General features: G+C 36.1%; 1 protein-coding gene across 1 annotated transcript in view; it reads right to left on the bottom strand.

Moving 5' to 3' along the window:
- The window catches only part of LOC132145113 (ribosome biogenesis protein bop1-like), a 78,314-nt gene that overhangs the window by 20,007 nt on the left and 34,883 nt on the right, over positions 1 to 23,424 (bottom strand). The window contains exons 4-7 of the mRNA XM_059555857.1: positions 3,352 to 3,506; positions 3,154 to 3,271; positions 1,189 to 1,290; positions 554 to 766 (exon numbers count right to left, since the gene is read on the bottom strand). Coding sequence (XP_059411840.1) covers positions 554 to 766; positions 1,189 to 1,290; positions 3,154 to 3,271; positions 3,352 to 3,506 — 588 coding nt within the window. The remainder of the gene's footprint in view (positions 1 to 553; positions 767 to 1,188; positions 1,291 to 3,153; positions 3,272 to 3,351; positions 3,507 to 23,424) is intronic.

The following is a 23,424-nucleotide window of genomic DNA, read 5'->3' as shown; positions in this document are numbered from 1 at the left end:
AATTGTATTTGAATAAAATTAATAACATTTGTTCTTGGAATTAAATTCATTAATTTACGGTAGCATATGTGAATTAAACAGATGGAGTGAAACAAAGGCAGCGTAAATTGAATAATATTTCAATTCATTAATAAATATTAATAAATGATAAAATGTAAGTATTCCTAATTTTATTTTTAATCCATAATTTTTTTTATTTGTTAGATAACATTTTTTTTTATTAAATATTTGTTTTTGGACGTTAAAATCATTAATCCAGCATATGCACAGTGAAAGCGTTGTAAATATAATCATAATTTAATACACTGATTAAATATTAATTACCAGATATTAAAAACAGGAATTTGACTACTTGTTACTATAATATTAATTTATTTTACTGAAGACAAATCAACATATTTATTGATTACAAAAATAGAATATACATATAAAAGTTGCTTTTAGAACAGGTTCAATGTCAGTGTATGAATTTCATGGTGTTTTTTTTTTATTTGCAGCATGGAAAATTTCTGCGTAAAATGAGTATGCATTTGACAAATGCAGGTGAACACACCTCTTCCTCTGACATCAGGTATTCTGGAGGAGGGTTATAAGACTCCTCGTGGCCAGGAAGCTTCATCTTGGGTGCTGGGACGTGCATTTTGTGGCGTCCCAGGATGCTGTTGGGGTCCTCCTTGGCCCACAGGTCGTAGTACTGCGGGGTGGTTTCTTTGGGTCTGCGAGGTTTGATCCAACCCATTTTTATGGCGTGGACCAACTTCCCGACCTAACAGAGAGATGGATGCAGTGACGGCACAGTAGAGAGAAAAACACACAGTAACACATCATTGTCGTGATTGAGAGCACATGTGTATGATCATTACTCAAAACACTCGCTGCACACGTCGCCAGTTCACTGCATTAAACACACTGTATATAGTGACCGGAATATCTGATTTTCTTTTTTTACTGAAACGTTTGCAGGTCTGATTTCTTTCAGCGCTCTGTTTCAGATTGCCATTATGCCGGCATTTTAGACCACTTTCCACTTTAAAAACTATATGGGAATCATTATTTGTAACGCAGCACAGCTGGCAGCACTTGGGAGACCAAACATGACTATTCTCATGCCGTCTCCTGATTCACAGTAAATATATGCTTTCACCAAAAACATAAAACGTAAGGTGTGACAAGAACAGCTGAACTTGCCTTCTCTTTCTCGATAAGTGAAGGAATAAAGCTCCGTTTGTCTTGCGGCCTGTTGGTGACGGGGTGAATCATCACTTCATTGGAGAAGAAGTCGATCGAGGGCTAGAAAAAAACAGAGAGACACAATGAAGCATTAATGCAAAGTAAGAGTTTAATCAATGACAACATATTATTACCTTACATGCAATTAAAGGTGCGGTTTACAGAAATGGGGAAATGAATAGCCCTTTTGATAAATGCTTAAAACTATATGAGCCATAAAGCTTATGTGCTTACACTGACACTGAAATGATGGCACAGATGGAGGGTCCAAACGACAGCTTAACACCTTAAATCACAGCAGGCCAAAACCTTCTCAGAGATGTTTTATATGAACCTGCTATAAACCTTTATTTTGACATTTACATCAATAAACAATGTAACATTTATCTATCTAAAAAAATCTGTTGTAAATCCTTTTGACGGTTTATTTATTACACATTTTTAAAATTGTTTATTGATTGTTTATAATTTACAGTTATATATTTTACATGGTCTGAAAATAAAAGGGCACAGAGTTATTTTCTGTTAAATATGCCTTAAATAAGCATCTATAAATACCTTTATTAATAAAATAAATACCTTTATTAATAAAATTTGCTTTGCTGACAGACAAATCCTGTGCACCCTTTTGTTTTGTTATATATTGTTTTAATATAAAATATAACAGAAAATTAGTCTGTGCATCCTTTTAATTGTGTTTTATATATATATATATATATATATATATATATATATATTTAAAAAAAAAGTATTTTTTTTATCATGTTTTTTATTGTTATCAGTTTTATTGTGATTTACTGAGAGTTATCCGTTTTTGCAAATGTACTCTTCATATATATATATATATATATATATATTTTTTATATTATTATTATTTAGTCTATTAATCTAACACTAGCTCTCTATATTCTATTTCTATTCTATCTACTTGTTTTTCATTTTATTTATTAAAAAATAATAACTAGCTTTATTCTATTCTATTCTTATATATAATATATATATATATAAAAACAAACAGACCAACAAAAAAAAACTCTTGCTATGAGTATTATGTATATATTATATATATCACTTATATATTGTTGCTTCTTTTGTTGGTTTGATGGTTTCTCTTGTCCTCATTTGTAAATTGCTCTGGATTAAAAAAAAAAACTAATCTTCTGATTGATTTAAATGTAAATAACCAAACAAACAAAGCGTATGCTTTATACATGCATTTGTCTAATATAACAGAAAATTGCTGTGCAATCTTTATTAAAATAAAAGTCAAAATAATGATTAGAAGACCTACTATTATATTATTTATTTTAATATACCAATGCATATATAAAGTGAGCAGTTTATTTGTGTTGTGTTTAATTCGGCATTGTAAAAAAGAATGAGAACATCTGGGCTAATCAACCAGACAGTGAATCGCAGTCAGATGACAGGTGGCTTTTTCATGCTCACGCTCTTTAAAGCCTGTCTGAGGTCGACTAACTGATCACAGACAGACCAACTGTGGACTGACTCACTTCCTGTTTGCACCAGAAAAGACAGCGATGCGCAATTAGCGCTGATGCTCGTAAAGTCGAAGCGGCTAAACGGTGGCCATGACACCATCCAGACTCATTACCTCCTGCGGAGGTCAGACAGGGCTGCGGCATTTTCTTAAGACAGCTAATTGCGCTCGTGTTAATGTTTCGTTATTTCATTTGTCGGCGGTGAGTGCAGACTCGGGCTGGGCTTCGTGTGGCTTCGCAAACGAGAGGAGTAATTCAACCAGCTTCATTTTTTCCTAATCGTGCGCTGGGGTTATTATCTAGAAGCCCATTTTAAGAGGTTTTCACAGCCCAGACTGCAGATGTTGAGGTGACAAATTCTGTTACTGTCGGATCTGTGTCGAATCCAACACCAAGAGAGCGGAAAACCAGATCTCAATACCTCATATTCGTTGAAGTTGACGTCACCGAACTTGCCCTGCTGCAGACGGTGCACGAGGTCGACCTGCTCATCCGACAGACGGATATCAGCCCCCGTCATCTTGTCTTGGACCGTACGCCTAGTAATGACAGACAGAATAAGTGTTACACAATTACAGAGATTGAATGGGAGTAAATGGACGTTCCAGATGCTCCTCACCAGTAATCGGGATTCTCCATCTTGTCGAGAAACTCATCCAGCTCATCTTTGTTTCTGATTGGTTTAAAGATCTTCTTGCCATCCAGATCGTATCCGATGTGGGGGTAATCCTTGTACCACTCCATTGGGATGTTTCCGACGGTGTTACGGATGTCCTTTGAACGAACAGAGAAAGTGATAAAGACCAGCAGGGAAACTCATCAAATTTAGATCAGCACTACCGAATATTGTGCATTTCTCTAGTACCTGCAGATTAAGACTGGTTAGTATTAAAGCAAGCCAAAATTTGTGTCAATATTGGACATGCCTGTATCTAGCAATTTCTTCTATTTCTGTCTCCTCTGAATGGGGAAAGATTAAAATCTAGACTAAAAGTATTGAAAAGATCACACTGAAAGTTTTTTATTTAAAAATGTAACATCGTTATTGTTCCCATTATCTATTCTTGATATTTAAGTGGGGTCTGTGGATTGATTGATTAATTATAATTACCTGATGTATGTCATCTGTTATATAATCACTGAGAAAAAGAATTGGCACACTGACCAAGTTAGATTAATTAGATAGATAGATAGATAGTTAGTTAGCCAAAATCTTTGTCTATTTTATCTTCTGCTTTGTTCTAATAAAAGACTTAATGAGTGCAGACCAACCTTTATAATGTCTGAAGAGTTAAAAAAATAAATAAATAAAAACATTTATGATTTTGGAGAGAAGAGAAAACAAAGGATTTTTTTTTATTAGTGACCTATAGGTGCAGAACTATATATGCAAAATTATATATGACATTATATTGATAATTATATCATACAATAAAGATTAATAAAAAGAAAAGAGTAGTTAAAAAAATACAAATATTCAACATAAATATGCAAACAAAATATGCATAAAATATTTACAAAAAAAATGTGTAAATGGTTTAAAAAAAATTTATCACACATATGAAGTTGGAAAATGTCAAGAATCAGTGACTTGAAATGTGTAATTTATGTAATACAGAAAAAAATCTTTGTAAAAATAAATACATGATTAGTGATGTGCAAATAGTACAGAAGCATAAATATAAAGTATTACATTTTATAGAAAACTTAAAAAGCTAAAATATTAGAAAACTCAATTACTGAGAAAATCATTCAAACACTCTGCAAATCATTGTGTAGGGCAATTAAGTAGAATACTGATGAATCAGAAGTAAATGAGTAAGAGACACAAAAACAAAAGTTTTGTATAACCACTAAATGATCATACTGTGATCCAAATATCAATACATCATTGTACCATCAGTTGATTGCCAGTCCTAGCAGACTAGTTCTGTTCGGTCTTTCCCTGGACCTCCTTTACTAGCAGTCAGTGTCAGGTTACAGCTCTGCGTCAGGAAGGCCTCAGCTCTGCAGGTGCAGAACACCGTCCGCTCTTTATTTAAGCTCACTAACCCGCCCACTTTACAGTACGCCACAAGAACATTACACAGCTAGGACTGCTAATAAACCAAGCAGAGCTTTGGTCTGAAAATAGAGATTTCTTTGTCTGGGAAAGACGCGCACACACACATACACACACTGGTAACGGCGGACAGCTGAAAGTTCCCAGAGGTTGCAAGCGCCACTTTAAAGTGAGTCCAACACCTGTGAGTGATTTCTATAAAAACACCCCTTCCATATCCAATTATGTCCGAGCGGGCAGCGCTGTCACGCTTTCACACACAGCCGACAGCAGCTGTGGAGGCCACGCCCACACGCCACTCATCTTCAAAGACTGGCATCTGATTGGCTGATGCCGACTACCTCACAGACATCTGATTGTAATTTAATCTAACTGTCTAAGAGACATATTTACAGTAATCTTGATGTCTGGCCGACTGAAGTGCTTGTGTTGTCTGGTGCGACCTGCATCCTTGCCAACTTGCCAAAGGAATCAATGCCAAGACGCCGAAAGAACGACAGAAGGAAAGCAAGACTTGCTAATCTGATACTTCCTGTGTGGAGGCGTCACACAGTCACTGGACCTTCACACAGTTTTCAAAAAGAAGGAATTAGGGACCCTTACAGTGCTTCTAAGCATTGAGACAACTAGTATTTTAGGCATTTAAATGGTGCGAAACCAACTATTGCACAACCAAATGACTTCCAAATTCTCTACTGAATTTAAATATTTATTATTAGTGACTTAAAATCATGAGGAATCATATGTAAGCACATATAAAAGTATATATTAAATAGAATTTAATAAAATAATATTTTACATTTTAAATTACATAATATACAGTAATATTATACGCTACTGGTCAAGTTTTAAAATTGTGTATTATGTATTTGATTTTTTCCTCAAATGTTTATCAATCCTGCAAATATTTGATTAAAAATGCAATATGCAATAAAAAAAACAATAAAACAGTAATATACATGTAATATTTAAAAGACAGATTTTGTTGCAACAAATGAATAAATAAAACAGTGGAATATATATTCATATTAGAATATTCAGCAGAAAATAATGAATATTAATATAAAACAAGAAAAAAAAATTGGGGGTGGGAATCATTTATGATTAGGGACCTAGAAATGCAGAAGTGCACAATCTTAAGCAAGTAATAAAATATACGAAATATTATATTAACATATAATAGACGGGATAACCAACATATCAGGGTGGAATATGTTTATTATTGACAATTATTTACAATTTTAATACTAATTAAATCATACATTTTGATGATATTAAATATTCATAAATGATGAAAAATATTCTCTCTAAGCCTCGTTCACACAGACGGCTGTTTATGGGATCACATGACTGGTAATTTTTCATTGAATTTCAGGAGCTCAGCTTTATGCAAACGAGCAACAGTGCAAGAAATAATGGGTGCTTTTTTATGAATTATGTACAATAAAAATTTATTTGAACACTACAGATTAAAAGATCAGAAGAAAGGGTGCTTGCAAGCTCAACAGGGCTCTCTCGGTGGTACGGTCCAAGAGAAGTGGACACAAAAACATCACACGCACAGCTCACCTGTTTTCAATTGAGCTGCTGAACACTGCCTTTATTAAGTGTCAGTCAGTCCAGAATCTACCGCATGCTCTTATCAACTTCCTGTTCAGACTGCGGTGGAGACAGGGAGATGGAGAGGAGAGCGACGGCTGCGTTTTTGACAGAAGCTTCAAGGGAAGATGGTCAGAAACCTCGTTGCTGGCAGCCTGCACCTCTACGCCTGATATTTCCACACCACATCATTAAACTCCCAGAGACAAGTGGAGAAAATTCCCTCTTCACAAACCAACTGAGAAATCAGACTGTCAATCCAGAAATATATGCGCAGAGCTTTAGAGGACGATCTTCGTGACATTTATCAGCTTTGAAAAAAGCTCTGGCTGAATCTCAATTCACATACTTCACCTACACACTGAAAGTACATACTTCACTGCTGATGGGAAGTACATACTTTAGTATGCAGTACGGTTCTAGGCCACTATTGGGATTTATTTCTACTTCATAAAACTGCGTCTTCATATTACCAACCACATATACATAACTATTAGCTTCTTCATTCAATGTTGCCATCTAATAATTAGCATCTAACCTAATTACCTAAAAATCACTTTTAACATTCATACACTAAAGCAAACTGCTTCAGCCTTGGATTTTTGGCCATTTATTGCATCTCTTATTTACCTTAGTAGGTGTGGCCAATAATATTTCAAAAAGCATGCAAGAATATATAGTTTAAAAATCTATTTCTAATAGTAAACTATTTAAAAATCTATAAAATCATTATTTATCATTATAAAATTGTCCATTTTCTTTGATGAATAAAAAGTTAAAAAGAACAGCTTTTATTCAAAACAGAAATCTTTTCTAACAATATAAGTCTTTACTATAACTTCTTATCTATTTAACACATCCTTGCTGAATGAAAGTAATAATGTCTTTAAAAAATAAAAATAATGAAAAAAAATAAACAGACACCAAGATTTGGAAGAGTAGTGTAGTGTATATTGTGACAAGATTTCTAGCTTGAATAAACTCTAAACTCTTTAACTTTTTATTTATAAAGGAATCCTAAAAAAAGTATTACAGGTCCCAAAAAACATTAAGCAGCACATTTTAAAATAATAATAAAAATGGAAGTGCAGATTGTAATGACGTAATGCGCTTTACGACATCTCTGCTAGGATGCCTTACCCATGAAACAGATTTTTTACAGGTCAACATCAAACAGAGCGGGCCCACATCTCAAAAAGGTGCCCCATGAGTTCACACATTTCACAGGCCACAGAGTTAACATGACCCCCCAGATTTTCATGAGGGACACTTGTAAAGAGGCCTGAGAGACCCTGGAGAGCTGGAGAATTAGGCCACACTGAAAGCCATGGACTTTCTTGAGAAGCAGAGCTCACTAAAAATGCACCAATGTTTTGTGAACTAATGATGCAAACCTGAACACTGTGAAGTTTCCTTGATGAAACAGCTCTGCTACTCCAGCCTAATGCTGGCGACAGATCATGGGGTTGAATCCCAAGAAAAACACACTTACTGCTTTGATACTTTTGGTGATTAAGTCTTATTTGACATTTCTCTATCATACTAACAGAGCATGCTCCTTTCCTTCTCAAGCACACATCAACAGTTGTTCATGCAAAAATGGAAATGACTGAGAACGCAATAACTGTGAATAGAATCTTTTATAAAAAATGTTTTTTTTTTTAACTATTATATGACTCCAGAAAACAAGTATTATTTTAGTATCACTGTTAAAATGTAAAACATTATGAACAAGTTTACATTTTCTTTTTAATTTTAGTTTACATTTTTTTAATTTGTTATTTTACATTTATTTTATATACTCAAAAATATATACTTATATACTCATATACATTGTTTTTTGAAGGATTATAGTTTATAATCTACAGTAAAAAAAAACCTAAGTAATATTAAATGTCTTAAAATAAAATCTAAATAAAATATATATTAATAAAATACATTATACAGTTCATTAATATAAAATATACAATTGACTTAAAATCTACACAAATCTAAATTCATAAATAAATACTGTATAATTATTAATTACGGATGGATTCAGTTTTGGATATAAATAAATAAATAAATAATACTGTATAAATATTAATTATGGATGGATTTGATTTTGGAAGAAAATATAAATACTGTATAAATATTATTTATGGTTTTAGTTTACTATAATATCCCAGCAGAAGACCAGAAATATTGCAAATAAGTTATTTAGACTTTTATGGTGCCTTTCTTGTTCTGTTTAAAGCAACAGCATATTTCCATGAGCTATCCCCTTAAGAAGGCAGAGCAGCAGTGAGTTTGGTGTCAGTCAACATGCAGACACAGGTTTCTGAGAGCTCCAGCAGTGGAAGACTGAATGCATCTGATCATTAAACGGACGACTCCGGCAGGCGGTCCAGCTTTGGAAAGGATGCGGCTCTCTGCTGGGTTCCTTGGGTCACAGGCCAAAGTGGCACTTGCCCATCAAGATGCGCGGTGGCAGATGTGTGACAGGTTAATCCATCAAAACAGGTCAGGAGTCCTCAAAACCCCCAATAATCTTCTTCTTTTTCTTTCGGCTGCTCCCATTAGGGGTCGCCACAGCGGATCATCCGTCTCCATACCACCTTGTCCTCTACATCTGCCTCTTTTACACCAACTACCTGCATGTCTTCCCTCACCACATCCATGAACCTCCTCCTTGGTCTTCCTCTTTTCCTCCTTCCTGGTGGCTCCATCCTCAGCATTCTCCTACCAATATAATTCATGTCCCTCCTCTGCACATGTCCAAACCATCTCAATCTCGCCTCCCTCACCTTGTCACCAAAACGTCCAACATGCGCTGTCCCTCTAATAAACTCATTTCTAATCTTGTCCATCCTCGTCACTCCCAACGAAAACCTTAACATCTTCAGCTCTGCTACCTCCAGCTCCGCCTCCTGCCTTTTACTCAATGCCACTGTCTCTAACCCATACAACATCGCAGGTCTCACCACAGTCCTATAAACTTTTCCTTTCATTCTTGCAGATACTTTACTATCACAAATCACTCCTGTCACTCTTCTCCACCCACTCCACCCTGCCTGCACTCTTTTCTTCACTTCCCTAACACACTCTCCATTACTTTGCACTGTTGACCCCAGGTACCTGAACTCCTCCACCTTCTTCACCTCTTCACCCTGTAACCGCACCACTCCACTGCCCTCCCTCTCATTTACACACATGTACTCTGTCTTACTCCTACTGACTTTCATTCCCCTCCTCTCCAGCACGTACCTCCACCTCTCCAGGCTCTTCTCAACCTGCTCACTACTCTCACCACAAATCACAATATCATCCGCAAACATCATAGTCCAGGGAGACTCTTGTCTGACCTCGTCCGTCAACCTGTCCATCACCACTGCAAACAGGAAAGGGCTCAGGGCCGATCCTTGATGCAGTCCAACCTTCACCTTGAACCAGTCTGTCGTTCCTACTGCACACTTCACTGCAGTCACACTATCCTCATACATGTCCTGCACCACCCTCACATACTTCTCTGACACACCTGACTTCCTCATACAATACCACAGCTCCTCTCTTGGCACTCTGTCGTACGCTTTCTCTAGATCCACAAATACACAATGCAGCTCCTTCTGTCCTTCTCTATACTTCTCCATCAACGTTCTCAAAGCAAATATGGCATCTGTGGTGCTCTTCCTCGGCATGAAACCATACTGTTGCTCACAGATGGTCACCTCTTCTCTCAGCCTGGCTTCCACTACTCTTTCCCATAACTTCATGGTGTGACTGAAAACCCCCAATAATAACAGAGAAAAATAGGCCGTTGTCGCCGTGATATCCATAAGAGCTGTGGGTAAAAATAAAAGTTGGTGGTGCTGTCAAAAGAAAGCTGAAGGAAAATCCGCAGGTCTGACTTTCAAGAGAATGCCTCACATTTTCCGCTCCTCGACACTGTTGACCTTTGCCTCACGGTAGCGGAATTCCTTGGCTGTGGGAACATCCTTGGAATTGCAGCATGGAATTTGCGAAAAGTTGTGACTTCATTTTTCGTAATGAGGTCGAGATCGAAATAATATGGCAAAACAAACACTATTCAAAATGATTCAGCAAGTACTGTTTGTTTGAATAAAGGAGAATGTGTATTTAAACTAGTCTGGAGTTTACCTCATGCAGGGGTAAACCAGAGCGGATATGCCGCGTTTGAAGTGATGGTATATTTTCCAAGACTTAGCAAAACAGATCCGTGTGGTCGTAGATGGTGTGATAGTGCATAAATGTGCAGTGGAACAAATGGAAATGACCAGGAGTTTATGAAGAGGATTTGTCTGAGGCTGAAGAGTTCCTGAAACATCTGTTGATAGGAATAGTGAAAGGACAAGTTATGGCATGTTCGGAACATTTTCTAGCCGTTCACGGTTGCTGTCAGGAACTATTTTTTAGCGGAAGGACAGCATTTAATGAACTTGCTTCAAAAAAGTAACATATCAAGATATACATTTTTGTTTTAAATGATTTTTAAAAGTGTGGTAACCATTATATAAAAGCAAAAAGGTACTTGAGACCTGCTTTGCATCGTACATAAGTGCCTTTTTTTATTCACAATACAGCATGGCTTCTCGTACCTTATTGCTTACACTGCTTACATATACATATATATATATACACATATATACATATACACATATATACATATACATACATATATACATACATACATATATATATATATATATATATATATATATATATATATATATATATATATATATATATATACTAGGGATGCACCGAAATGAAAATCACCGAAACCGAAAACCGAAAAAGAGAAAACCAAGGCCGAAAACCGAAACACCGAAAGAAATTATGCCAATTATTAGTACCATTGCATTTATTGCTATGACCGTGTACTAACTTTACAAAAATTAAGACATTGCAATTGCATAAATTAATATTAAAGTTTCAAAGATAATTACAATTACATAAATTATAAAAAAAAAAAACATAAAAATACATAATTACAAATTATGCAAATATTTATTAAGCACATTGCAACAATGCACAGTATTAAAATAAAATTCAAACTAAAAATGTATCCCACTCATGTGTATATTAAATAACAATGTACAGGCCTACTGGTCTGCAGAAAGTTTTTAAAATTAACTGTTCTCTCATAAAAACAAAGTGCATTTAGGTGAAGTGCATTTGAAATTTTTCTCTGTAGGTTTAGAAAGTGCATTACTTCTCCAGTAGGCAAGACTGTTATCACTTCTGGGGATGGGGACTTCAGACAGATAACCATCTAGCTGTTGAGCAGTTGAGCTTGTCATCTGCCTGACATTTGAGAAATATTTGAGAGAGTGTATTTAAATAGGGCCAGGGCATAAATTAACTTTTATCAAATTAAACCAGAAATCTAGCAGAAAATCTAGCAGAAAAATGGCTACAATCTGATATTACGTATGTGTGTGTGTGTGTATATATATATATATATAAATATATATATATATATATATATGTCACATATATAGTAGCCTAAGAACAAAATAGCCAACGTATCACTATTATTTGAGGCACTTTCTTGCAGAATTCCACTGAACACATCAGACAACGAGGGTGCATGCCCCTCATCTGGTGCAGACACAAGACTTTTTTTGCGCTCTGATCTGTCTCCTGTGCTTGGAGCTTCTCCGTCTCCACGCGGGTTCTCCGCATCCAGCGCGGCCTGGATCATTTCTCGTGCTCGCTGCCTTATTTCTGCATCGAAGTAATGGTCTTTATAACGCGGATCAAGCACATTCGCGATGAAATGCAGAGGATCCGAAAAGATCTCAGTGAGACGTGTGCTAACAGACTCTACTTTTCTTTGTTATCACTTCGTGGTCCGTCTTAATCTCTTTGTTAGGAGACGCTTTAGTGCTGCGAATAAAGGAATAAGAAGAGAGAGAATGTTCTCACTGGTGTGAAGTGAATGTCGCAGGGAGCTCGTGGTCTGCGCTATGCAGGTGCACGTGCAGGTCGCGGTTTCTGTTTGCGTCATCACAACATTTCGGCCGTGTTGTTTCGGTGATAAAAGTCTATCGGCCGAAAACCGAAAATGCCATTTTCGGCCGAAAATTTCCGGTGTCCGAAAATTCGGTGCATCCTTAATATATACAAATATATATATATATTTCTAATTAATGCAATTATCTAATCAGCCAATCACATGGCAGGCGGATGGGCTACAACAGCAGAAGACCCCACCGGGTACCACTCATCTCCACTACAAATAGGAAAAAGAGGCTACAATTTGCACGAGCTCACCAAAATTGGACAGTTGAAGACTGGAAAAATGTTGCCTGGTCTGATGAGTCTCGATTTCTGTTGAGACATTCAGATAGTAAAGTCAGAATTTGGCGTAAACCGAATGAGAACATGAATCCATCATGCCTTGTTACCACTGTGCAGGCTGGTGGTGGTGGTGTAATGGTGTGGGGGGTGTTTTCTTGGCACACTTTAGGCCCCTTAGTGCCAATTGGGCATCGTTTAAATGCCACAGCCTACCTGAGCATTGTTTCTGACCATGTCCATCCCTTTATGACCGCCATGTACCCATCCTCTGATGGCTACTTCCAGCAGGATAATGCACCATGTCACAAAGCTCAAATCATTTCAAATTGGTTTCTTGAACATGACAATGAGTTCACTGTACTAAAATGGCCCCCACAGTCACCAGATCTCAACCCAATAGAGCAGCTTTGGGATGTGGTGGAACGGGAGCTTCGTGCCCTGGATGTGCATCCCACAAATCACCATCAACTGCAAGATGTTATCCTATCAATATGGGCCACGTAGAATTAAGGCAGTTCTGAAGGCGAAAGGGGGTCAAACACAGTACTAGTATGGTGTTCCTAATAATCCTTTAGGTGAGTGTATATATATATATATATGTATATATATATATGTATATATATATATATATATATATACACAGTGCAGACCAAAAGTTTGGAAAAATTACTATTTTTAATGTTTTTGAAAGAAGTTTCTTCTGCTCATCAAGCCTGCATTTATTTGATCAAAAATACAGCAAAAACAGTAATATTGTGAAATATTATTACAACTTAAAATAATAGTTTTATATTTGAATATACTTTAAAAAAATTATTTATTCCTGTGATGCAAAGCTGAATTTTCAGCATCATTACTCCAGCCTTCAGTGTCACATGTAACATCCAGTCTATCACATGATCATTTAGAAATCATTCTAATATTCTGATTTATTATGAGTGTTGGAAACAGTTCTGCTGTCTAATATATTTGATGAATAAAAGGTTAAAAAGAACTGCATTTATTCAAAAAAAAAAAAAATCTAATAATATATATTCTAATAATATATTTTCTTTGCTATCAGTTTTTTAATCAATGTAACACATCCTTGCTGAATAAAAGTATTGATTTTATTTAAAAAAAAGAACAAAAAATTACTGACCCCAAATTACTGACCAGTAGTGTATATATTTTTTTTATTTACTTTTTATTCATCAAAGTATCCTAAAAAAGTATCACATGTTCTGAAAAAATATTAAGCAGCAGAATTGTTTCCAACTTTGATAATGAATCATCATATTAGAATGATTTCTAAAGGATCATGTGATAATGATCCTAAAAATTCAGCTTTGCATCACAGAAATAAATGATAATTTAAAGTATAATACATTTAAAAACAATTATTTTAAATTGTAATAATATATCACAATATTACATTTTTTTCTGTATTTTTGATCAAATAAATGCAGGCTTGATGAGCAGAAGAAACTTTTTTCAAAAACATTAAAAATAGTAATGTTTCCAAACTTTTGGTCTGTACTATATATATATATACACACAGTACAGACCAAAAGTTTGGACACACCTTCTCATTCAAAGAGTTTTCTTTATTTTCATGACTATGAAAATTGTAGAGTCACACTCAAGGCATCAAGGGCTATTTGACCAAGAAGGAGAGTGATGGGGTGCTGCGCCAGATGACCTGGCCTCCACAGTCACCGGACCTGAACCCAATCGAGATGGTTTAGGGGTGAGCTGGACCGCAGACAGAAGGCAAAAGGGCCAACAAGTGCTAAGCATCTCTCGGGGAACTCCTTCAAGACTGTTGGAAGACCATTTCAGGTGACTACCTCTTGAAGCTCATCAAGAGAATGCCAAGAGTGTGCAAAGCAGTAATCAAAGCAAAAGGTGGCTACTTTGAAGAACCTAGAATATTACATATTTTCAGTTTTTTCACACTTTTTTGTTATGTATATAATTCCATATATAATTCCACATGTGTTAATTCAAAGTTTTGATTCCTTCAGTGTGAATCTACAATTTTCATAGTCATGAAAATAAAGAAAACTCTTTGAATGAGAAGGTGTGTCCAAACTTTTGGTCTGTAATGTATATAAAAAATAAAATTTAAAAAATATATCTACATCTAATATATATCATTTATATTCATTTATATTGTTGTAAAGCATGTTATGCGTTTATGATTATATGTGTAATAAAAAATAAAAAAACGTATAAAATGAATATAAATATATGTCCATATACACAAAAATCACAAAAATAAACACTTTTCTTTCTCAATGCAAATGTCTCTTCAATTTTACTGCTACATTCCTGCCAGGTTCCCGAAATACCCAGTGGGTCTGTCTGACAGGGCATTACATCATGAGGGAACCCACCACTACTTACACTGAAACAAACAAAATTACTCAAAGTCACTTTCTTAAATTCTGACAACAACCTGAGGCCGTCTAGACAGAAGGAAAGAGCAGACAGCCTCACTGCTACCAAATGCATCAAAGCATTCAAATGCCCATTTCCAGCAGTCGGCTCCAAGCCGCAGAGAACTGCCTCCTGACACAAAACAGAAAACATTGATCTCTAACAGGGGCAAAAAACACACGGGAATAATGACACAAGACAAGGCATCTTTCCACAGAATGGAAATCATATGCTTAGTGAGAATGCGACGTCACCCTGCTGCCAAAGTGAGTCAGGCCTACAGGCCAATTGCCATGTGAAATCGAGCAGAATGGGCTCATGGGAGAAAGTTACATCCTCCCAGTGTCCGTAAGTGTGATTCAGGTCAGGCTTGCATGTGTGAGTGTGAGCCGCTTGAAAAAGGTGCAGAATTGTTGCATTACTGCAGCTTCAGAATCTCCTCTACTCTTATTTCCGCATTTCTTGTTTGGCTCCGGTGCTCAAAGCCAGAGCGCAAAGCATCCCACCAGCATGCTGTCACTCGGGAGCACTGACTGGAAGTTGTTTTTGGAGTGAAAACCTCATGCCTGGAAGTGAAGTATTCCCACTCGGCTGCCTGAACGAATCCTGGAAGCGCGGGGGAAAATATATATACATATTCTCGAAAAGAGTTAAAAAGAAGAGTCTGCTTTCAATCGAAGGACTGTGTCACACTATTTGCTCTTAAACATCTGTGACTCATCTTTCAAGCAACTATTTGGGGCCAGTCTGGCTGGCAGAAAACTGCAAGTTATTACCCATTCAAGCTGGTGAATTCTTGTCCTTTACCAGGTCATATTCACCAGCAGTTGGGCACCAATGAGCTTTTCAGGTGGACCAGCTGACTTTTTAATGTGAGGTTCTGAGCCATTGCACATACCAGTTTCCTCTTTTGTTTGCAAGTACTCAACACAGATCAGTTTTAATGTTTACACTTGATGACACACTTGATAATGGCAAAATTTGTTTAAGATGCATTAAATAACATCAGGAGCTCATAAGATGCACATAAGCCACTTGCCTGTATGCAACAATGCCAATCACAACCTGCAAACATCAGTAATGATGAAATAATAATAAACAATTGAATTAATTGAATAAAAGAATAATAGAATAAATAAAACAAAGTTAACCATTAAAATATAAGTAAATAATATCAGTGACATCAGATTTCTCAAGACAAAATAAAAGTAATTGAATGAATAAAAGAATGAGTAAATAAACAAACAAAAATGAACAATTTGAAGTTAACCAACTTATAAAAAAAATAATAAGATAATTAATTCTGATTAAATTAATAATGATAAAAAAAATTCTGATTTAAAATAATAGGTAAATAAATTAAATTAATAAAATAAATCAAACTGAAAAAATAAAAGTAAATCAATGAATAAAAAAAATGATAAAATACTTAAGTAAATAAACTGGATAAATAAAACAATGCACAAATAATTTGTTAACAAATAACAATGAATAAAAGTGAATGGATAAATACATGAATGGATAAAAAAATAAAATGAATCATTAAAATTATAAAATAAAAAATAAATATAAATTAACTTGAATAAAATAAATAAAAAAGTATTATAAACATGCCAAAACCTTAAAGAATAATACAATTCATAAAAGAATAACCTATGAAAATAAGTAAAATAAAAATTATAAAAATAACTTACAAAAATTTATAAAAATAAGTATATAATGAACAAAAGAACAGGCAGATAAAATAAATGAATAAATGGATAAAACAAACTTCAGGAATTAATAAAATAATAAAATAAAAAGATTAAATAAAAGAATGTAAATGACTGAATAAATGAATGGACAAAATTAATGCAAAAATAATACAATGAATGGATTAATGAATAAATAAAAAAGAAATAAAATGAATAAAACAATTAATTAAAGAATATAAATAAAAGAATAAACAAATAACGAATGAATGAATGAATCAATCAATCAATCAAATCGTGTACACAACCATACTCCATTTGTTCACCATGAGTGTTCTCTACAGCAGGTTTTGTAATAACGGATGTGCTGCGGTCAGACCCTGCTGGACGAACGTCTGTAACAGCACACTTGGCCGACCACGAGCAGACAGATCAACACGAGTCCATCTGCTTTATTTTGCAAGCCACTTTGCTTTCATTCAACTTATCTACAGAGATGTCCAGACGGCCCAATACGGCGAGTGTCTAATCGTGATGTCGACATCCAAAGATCCATACAAACAGCACATTTGTGGCACAGCGATGATTTCGGAATGACTGATATGGTGGCAGCCAAGTTTCCCCATGACAGTTGGTGAAAGCAAACAGCCACCTAAAAGGGACCGTTATTAAAAGCAGAGATATTAGACCCAGGCTCTGATAATGCCTTAAACAGCTTGAAGGAAGGGTTACGGATGTGGCGTATCGACTGCAGGGCTTGCGGTCGGAGTCCCTGGTCCTTGTACAGGCAGAGAAGGTTATTAGGAAAGTGTGTTTGATATTTCAGACGTTTATGGATGTGTCTGGTTGACCAGGCCGATCTCGGCGTATGGCAGCAGGGGTGGGGGGGGGATACAGCACCTGTACGTCGGTCAGATGGATGGAAGTGAAAGACCTGAGGGACGACGAGCCCCTTGTTTTCACTAAGAGATTGACTGACCACCAACGCTGACAGACGCAGTCCCAAAAAGTTGGGATAAAAAGAAACCTTAAGAGAAGCAGCCTTTCGGCTTAATAGTGAACCGCTGCTCAAGTGCTGCAAGCTTCTTTTTAACCCTAATCGAAGAACAAAAAGAAATTCGCCACAGTATATTGATGCATTCTAGTGCGTCACACTGTTTACATCTCGCGTAATGGCGGCTTCTGTCACAAAAACAAAAGGAAAACATACTGGCGCTCTGATGTGGTGATATTAAGTGTCTAATAAACGCAGACTTGCTCATTGCATGATTCTGATATTCTTGTAAGGATTACAAGTTATTGGTATGATCACCCGTAGCGGCTGAAGTAAGATAAACAAAAAAAATAAAGTCTGTGTTGGCGCGGGTTTCGAACAAGCGTTAAAAGACGGCGCGCCGCGAGACAACAGTCACGAACCACCGAGCTACCGATCTACACCGAATCAGCTTCAGATCTCTAGATTCAAGACAGGACTCTCGACTTCACATCGTGCAGCTGCTGAATCAAGGAAATGTGATCGTGTTAACTTGTGACCTGTGTTTACCTATTATGAAAATAAACCATAGCAGAACCCTGACTACATTTTTTGGTTTGTGATGCTAAAGAACATTACATGACATCTCAGACAACTGTAAATTTGTGGCTACTGTGGTTTAATTATAAACGCTATCGTTAACTCATATTTACCATCGTAAAATAATTTTCTTTGCTTCATTTTTTACATACTGTAAAAACTTCAACCACATTTAAGTATTTTTTGGAAAAAAATGAAAAAAGGTTGAAATATTATATTAGAAGTTGTGCTTATATTTTTTGTAAAGTTATCCAAAGGATTCATTAGCTAATCAAAAAAAGAACACTAGATTAATAATTTATTTTAATAAAAATAATCGTTAGAGTAGTCGACTAATCGAAAAAATAATTGTTAGATTAGTCGACAGAAAAAATAATCATTAGTTGCAGCTCTAATGCATTCAGAGATACAGCAAATACACAAAGGTTGCAAAACATTTTATGGTTGCTGTGTACAGATCTGACTCTCCTTTGCAAACCAGCAGGTCCTTGGTGGTGAAACACCTGAACATTTCTGCAGTTTGCTTTGAGAAGCGATGACTCACCCTCTCAAAACTGGTGCATTTATAATGTCAATTAATCTGTAAAGTTCTCCAGGGGCAATATATGAAACCTAGCTTGAAATTAAAAAACGTGGCCATTTCAAATTCAATAACGTGTTTAGGTGCATTAAGTAACTTGATTTATGATTGCATGCTGGCACAGAATATTTTCCAGCAGCAGTGCTGATTTGACGCAGAGCGTTTAACACGAGTAGACGCTGGTTCTTGATGGGCACCGGGCAGGAGAACTGCTTAAGATGGGATTTATGGAAGCAGTTCCATGGCTTACCCACTCGGCACGGGCCACTGAGCGACAAGCCATTTGCAGACGGAGCAGCCTGCGTCTCCTCCCCACAAATGCAGGTTTGCATTTCCCTCTAATGGGATCATTTATAATCCCAGTAAACTCAAACTCCGCAGTGGAACGCTGCCACATCCACACTTTCCATGAGGTCCATCCAAACAGGCCATGCGTCTGCAGCAGGAATGCGTGCAGACGTGTTAGCGCACCGCATCCCCGTGCGCGAATGTGGGTGAGTGGCAGCTGCGCGCAGACCATTAGGATGCCGCTAACATCCACCGCTAACAGCTCGCTGGAAAAATCTAAATTGGAAAATGATCATGGAATAATACCCAAATGCAAGCATCCAGCAAGGAATATGAGTAACTGAGCGGGACCCAAAGAGCTCTCCAAAACACAGCACTTTTCACATTTGCTGCTCACTTCATTTCGAGTTGTAAAAAACCATATTAAATCGTCAATAAAAGCAAACACGAGAAAATGACGACAGAAAAAGATGTGGAACAAGTGATGAAGTACAAACAGTTATTCAAAATTAAAAAAATAAAGTAAAAAAATATGCATAATTCATTATTGCATTGTACTGGCTTAGACTTAAGAGGACTTTGAGATATATATGCAGAAATGTAAAGATCAAGGTTCAATCCCTTTTCTTCTGGTTTCTAGTCGTACAGTAACCTCATAACCCAATTCCCCCAAAAATAATACTGAACAACAAAAGTGTTCAACTGCAGGCAAAAAAGTAGCTTAGTCTAGAACAAATGTTAAAATAAGAGCTTTGCGAGTCAGTGGACGAGTGTAACATGCATGTGTGGATGGACTGCTCTCAATTAGGTCTTCCGGCCTTCATAATACAATGGAACAAACCTGTTTATAAGCTTTATGCACTGTAAATGTACCCGAGAGAAAACACGTCATAAAAAAGAACAGGAGCACTTTAACAACGGAAAAGTCACAATAAGAGCAATGAGAACAAAGACCTCGGCCAGGCTAATTGCTTTTATTTGTTCCCTTCATATGGCTCCGCCTTCTCTTCTGAATAAATTAACTGAAGTCATCGTCGCCGTGACTTCAGCAGGTCCTGTATGCGTGTGTGCGAACAGGATCACGTCTGGCTTAGATTAAGCGGTCTCTGCCGGTCTGAAAGCGATACAGGGGCACTTTTGGACCCGTACAGACAAGCGGATAGGATCTGACTAGCCGATCGCAGTACAGCACACCCCGGGTGTTTAACCAAACACCAAAAACCCTGCGGCCTGAGAGGATCGGAGCCCAGAAAGCATTTTTCTGCTGGATTAGATGTCGCAGAGCACTGGAGGAGGTCAGTGGGAGCTAATGGCAGTCAGATGGGATGCAGTTTCTCCCGCTTTAAGCAGGCCAATGGCCAGATAACGAGCGTTGTCATTCGTTACCCCAGAGGTCAATCTTTATGAGGTAACGAAACATTCCATCTCTGCTGTGGTCTCACTCGACCTTAATGAATGTCGTCACTTTACGACCCGGTTCCCTTAATGACTCATCCCGGGATATACGGACCGCCGCGGTGAGCTCTTGCTTTAATGACTGAAAGGTCACAACTGGGGTCTGGAAAGAAATATAACCGTGTCATTGCGTTCGTGACTGTGACACTAAAAGACATAAATGCTTTGTTGAATGAGCATCTTTCTCTACAGTGTACAGTGACAAATGCACTTACTTTTCTACTAAATATAAGCCTAAAAACGTGTCTTTTAAAAGAAAAACCAATCCCTTAATCTACCAAAAGGACAAAAGTACATCTCATTACGTTAATACATTTAAGAACTTTCAAGTTAAGAAAAAATAAAAAATAAATAAGAGTAATGAAATAACTCTTTAAGGGGAAGTTATTGCAAAACAACCTCAAGATATTATACAAGTCATGATTCAATATTTCGCAATGCATTAGGGACTAAAAATCTGAAACAAGATGAGTTTAATTCTCTCTCATGTGGTTTGGTTTTATTTTCTCTTAAGTCAATATACACAACTGTTTAAAAGTTTGGGGTCAGTGTGATTTTCAAATAAATAAATACATACTTTTAATTAGCAAAGATTAATTTAATTAATTAAATTAATTTAATCAAAAGTGACAGAAAAGACATTTATAATGCAACTTTTCTATTAATCAAATTATTTCGAAAAAATTAGTAAAAAAATATTTAACTGTTTTCAACACCGTTGAATATTAATATGAAATGTTTCTTTAGAAGAAAATCAGCATATTACAATAATCTCTAAAGGACCGTGTGACTCCAAAGATTGGAGTAATGATGCTGAAAATTCAGTTTTGCATTATAGCAATATAGTAAAAAATGTTTATATACTTGAATAGAAAACAGTTATTTTAAGTTGTAAATAATATTACACATAATTACTGATTTTACCCCATTTTTTAAACAAATAAATGCAGTCTTGGTGAGCGTAAGAAGCATCTTTTAAAAACATTTTTAAACAATCTTGTTGACACCAATACTGTAGAGAACAATACTGTAAGGATCTAAAATATAAATATACAATTGTGAAATAAATTTTTTCAATATTTCACTGTATCGGTAATGCTTTACAACATAAAAAACCAAAGGATTTTAGTGAATCTGTTCATTTAGATGGTTGATTTTAAATTATATCTACTGATTCAACTCACCATTCATGTTCAGAAGAGCCACCGTTACTACATTTTCATATAGTCATACTGTGTTATGACTCTAATATTTCACTCACCTCACAGTTTGACTCCTAAACCTATTTCTTAGTCAAGTTATTTACAATTACCAAGCAAATCAGTTCAAACCAAATCTGATTCAAAAGAATGATTAATTTGCAAAAGAAGCAAGCACACAAATTTCTGAGACTTCACAGTGACGCTTTCATAGCGAAGCCTTTGTTCGCCTCTTTATGAAGACACATCTTTGCAGAAGTGCAACTGATACTTTTTAGTCTGGGGAGTGAATATGTCTGACTAGTGACTGGTAAAGCCATTTAACTTCAAAATTGGTTTCAAGAAGGAAAAAAGACATCTTTAAGGTTTTATTCCAATTGCCCTAAAAAAATAAAAAAATAAAAACTGAAAAGAGGAGCAAAAGTCCATTCAGAACCGGATAAACGTACATGTTTCGACATGCGGAAAACATTATTTCAATACAATTGTGTTAAAAACTCAACTAGTGATTTACTGCTGCTAGTTAAACCAGGTCAAAAATCCTTTTTACAAGAATAAAATTAAAGAGTGCTCTCCCACTCAGAGGAATATAAATCTTTTCGCTCACAGCAGCCATTAACAAAACCATTTACATTAATGAAAACATGAAACAAAGGCTTCGTGCCTCAACAGACTGGGAACGTTTTCCATCTTAAATTTAAGGAGAACGCAAGTTTCAAGTGTTATATCCCTGTTTTTCATGACGATGGGTTGCAAATGACCGCTTGGGGAATGAATTAATTCATAAATTCCCTTTTAAAAGGAAAAGACTGTACAGTCTAGCTCAAAAAGTACATATCGCTACTATTAACAACAAATAACGAATTAAAAATGAAGCCAAAAAGATGGAAGTGAGTGTTTGAGAGGATCCGCCTCTCCTGTGGTTTCGACCACGAGCAAACGCCGGAAATCAGATATCCTGTCTGGCCTTTAACTCGCATCACTTATTAATGACGCTGCGGTTCAAATAAAACTAAACATGAGATGGCATTAATATGGATTTACCACGTCCTCAAAATTTCGTTTTCATCATCTCCATCTCAAGCCGTCATTCGCAGAGAAAAGGTACGAAAACCACATCGTTATGCCGCCAGACTAGACTTGAGTTGATGTCAAAAATATGAAATCTAGAGAAAATGAAGGGGGAAAAATGACAAGCCACCATTCATATCTTCATATTTTCCAGAGGGTAAATAGGAGCTGAATTTATAATGACATCAAGGAGTACACTTTTAATCCATCAAATGGTTGCGTTGTATGAAAACATATTTTGTTTTTTTATCTCCTGCCACTTTACACTTCACCTATACAACAGAAATAAAACATTAGGATGAGAAAAGGCCTGAACTTGAATAAATAGCAAGCTGGTCTTGTGCAATTTTCCCTCAACGAAACCTATAAGGATGGTAAAGTCAAGTTGATATGTTTTGGGAACAATATTTTTAATGACTTGCAGCTATAAAGTTACAAAAGCGTGACAGA

This window comes from Carassius carassius, chromosome 8 (genome assembly GCF_963082965.1).
Source record: "Carassius carassius chromosome 8, fCarCar2.1, whole genome shotgun sequence".
NCBI classification, from domain to species: domain Eukaryota; kingdom Metazoa; phylum Chordata; class Actinopteri; order Cypriniformes; family Cyprinidae; genus Carassius; species Carassius carassius.
This window is presented reverse-complemented; position numbering and strand designations above follow the sequence as displayed.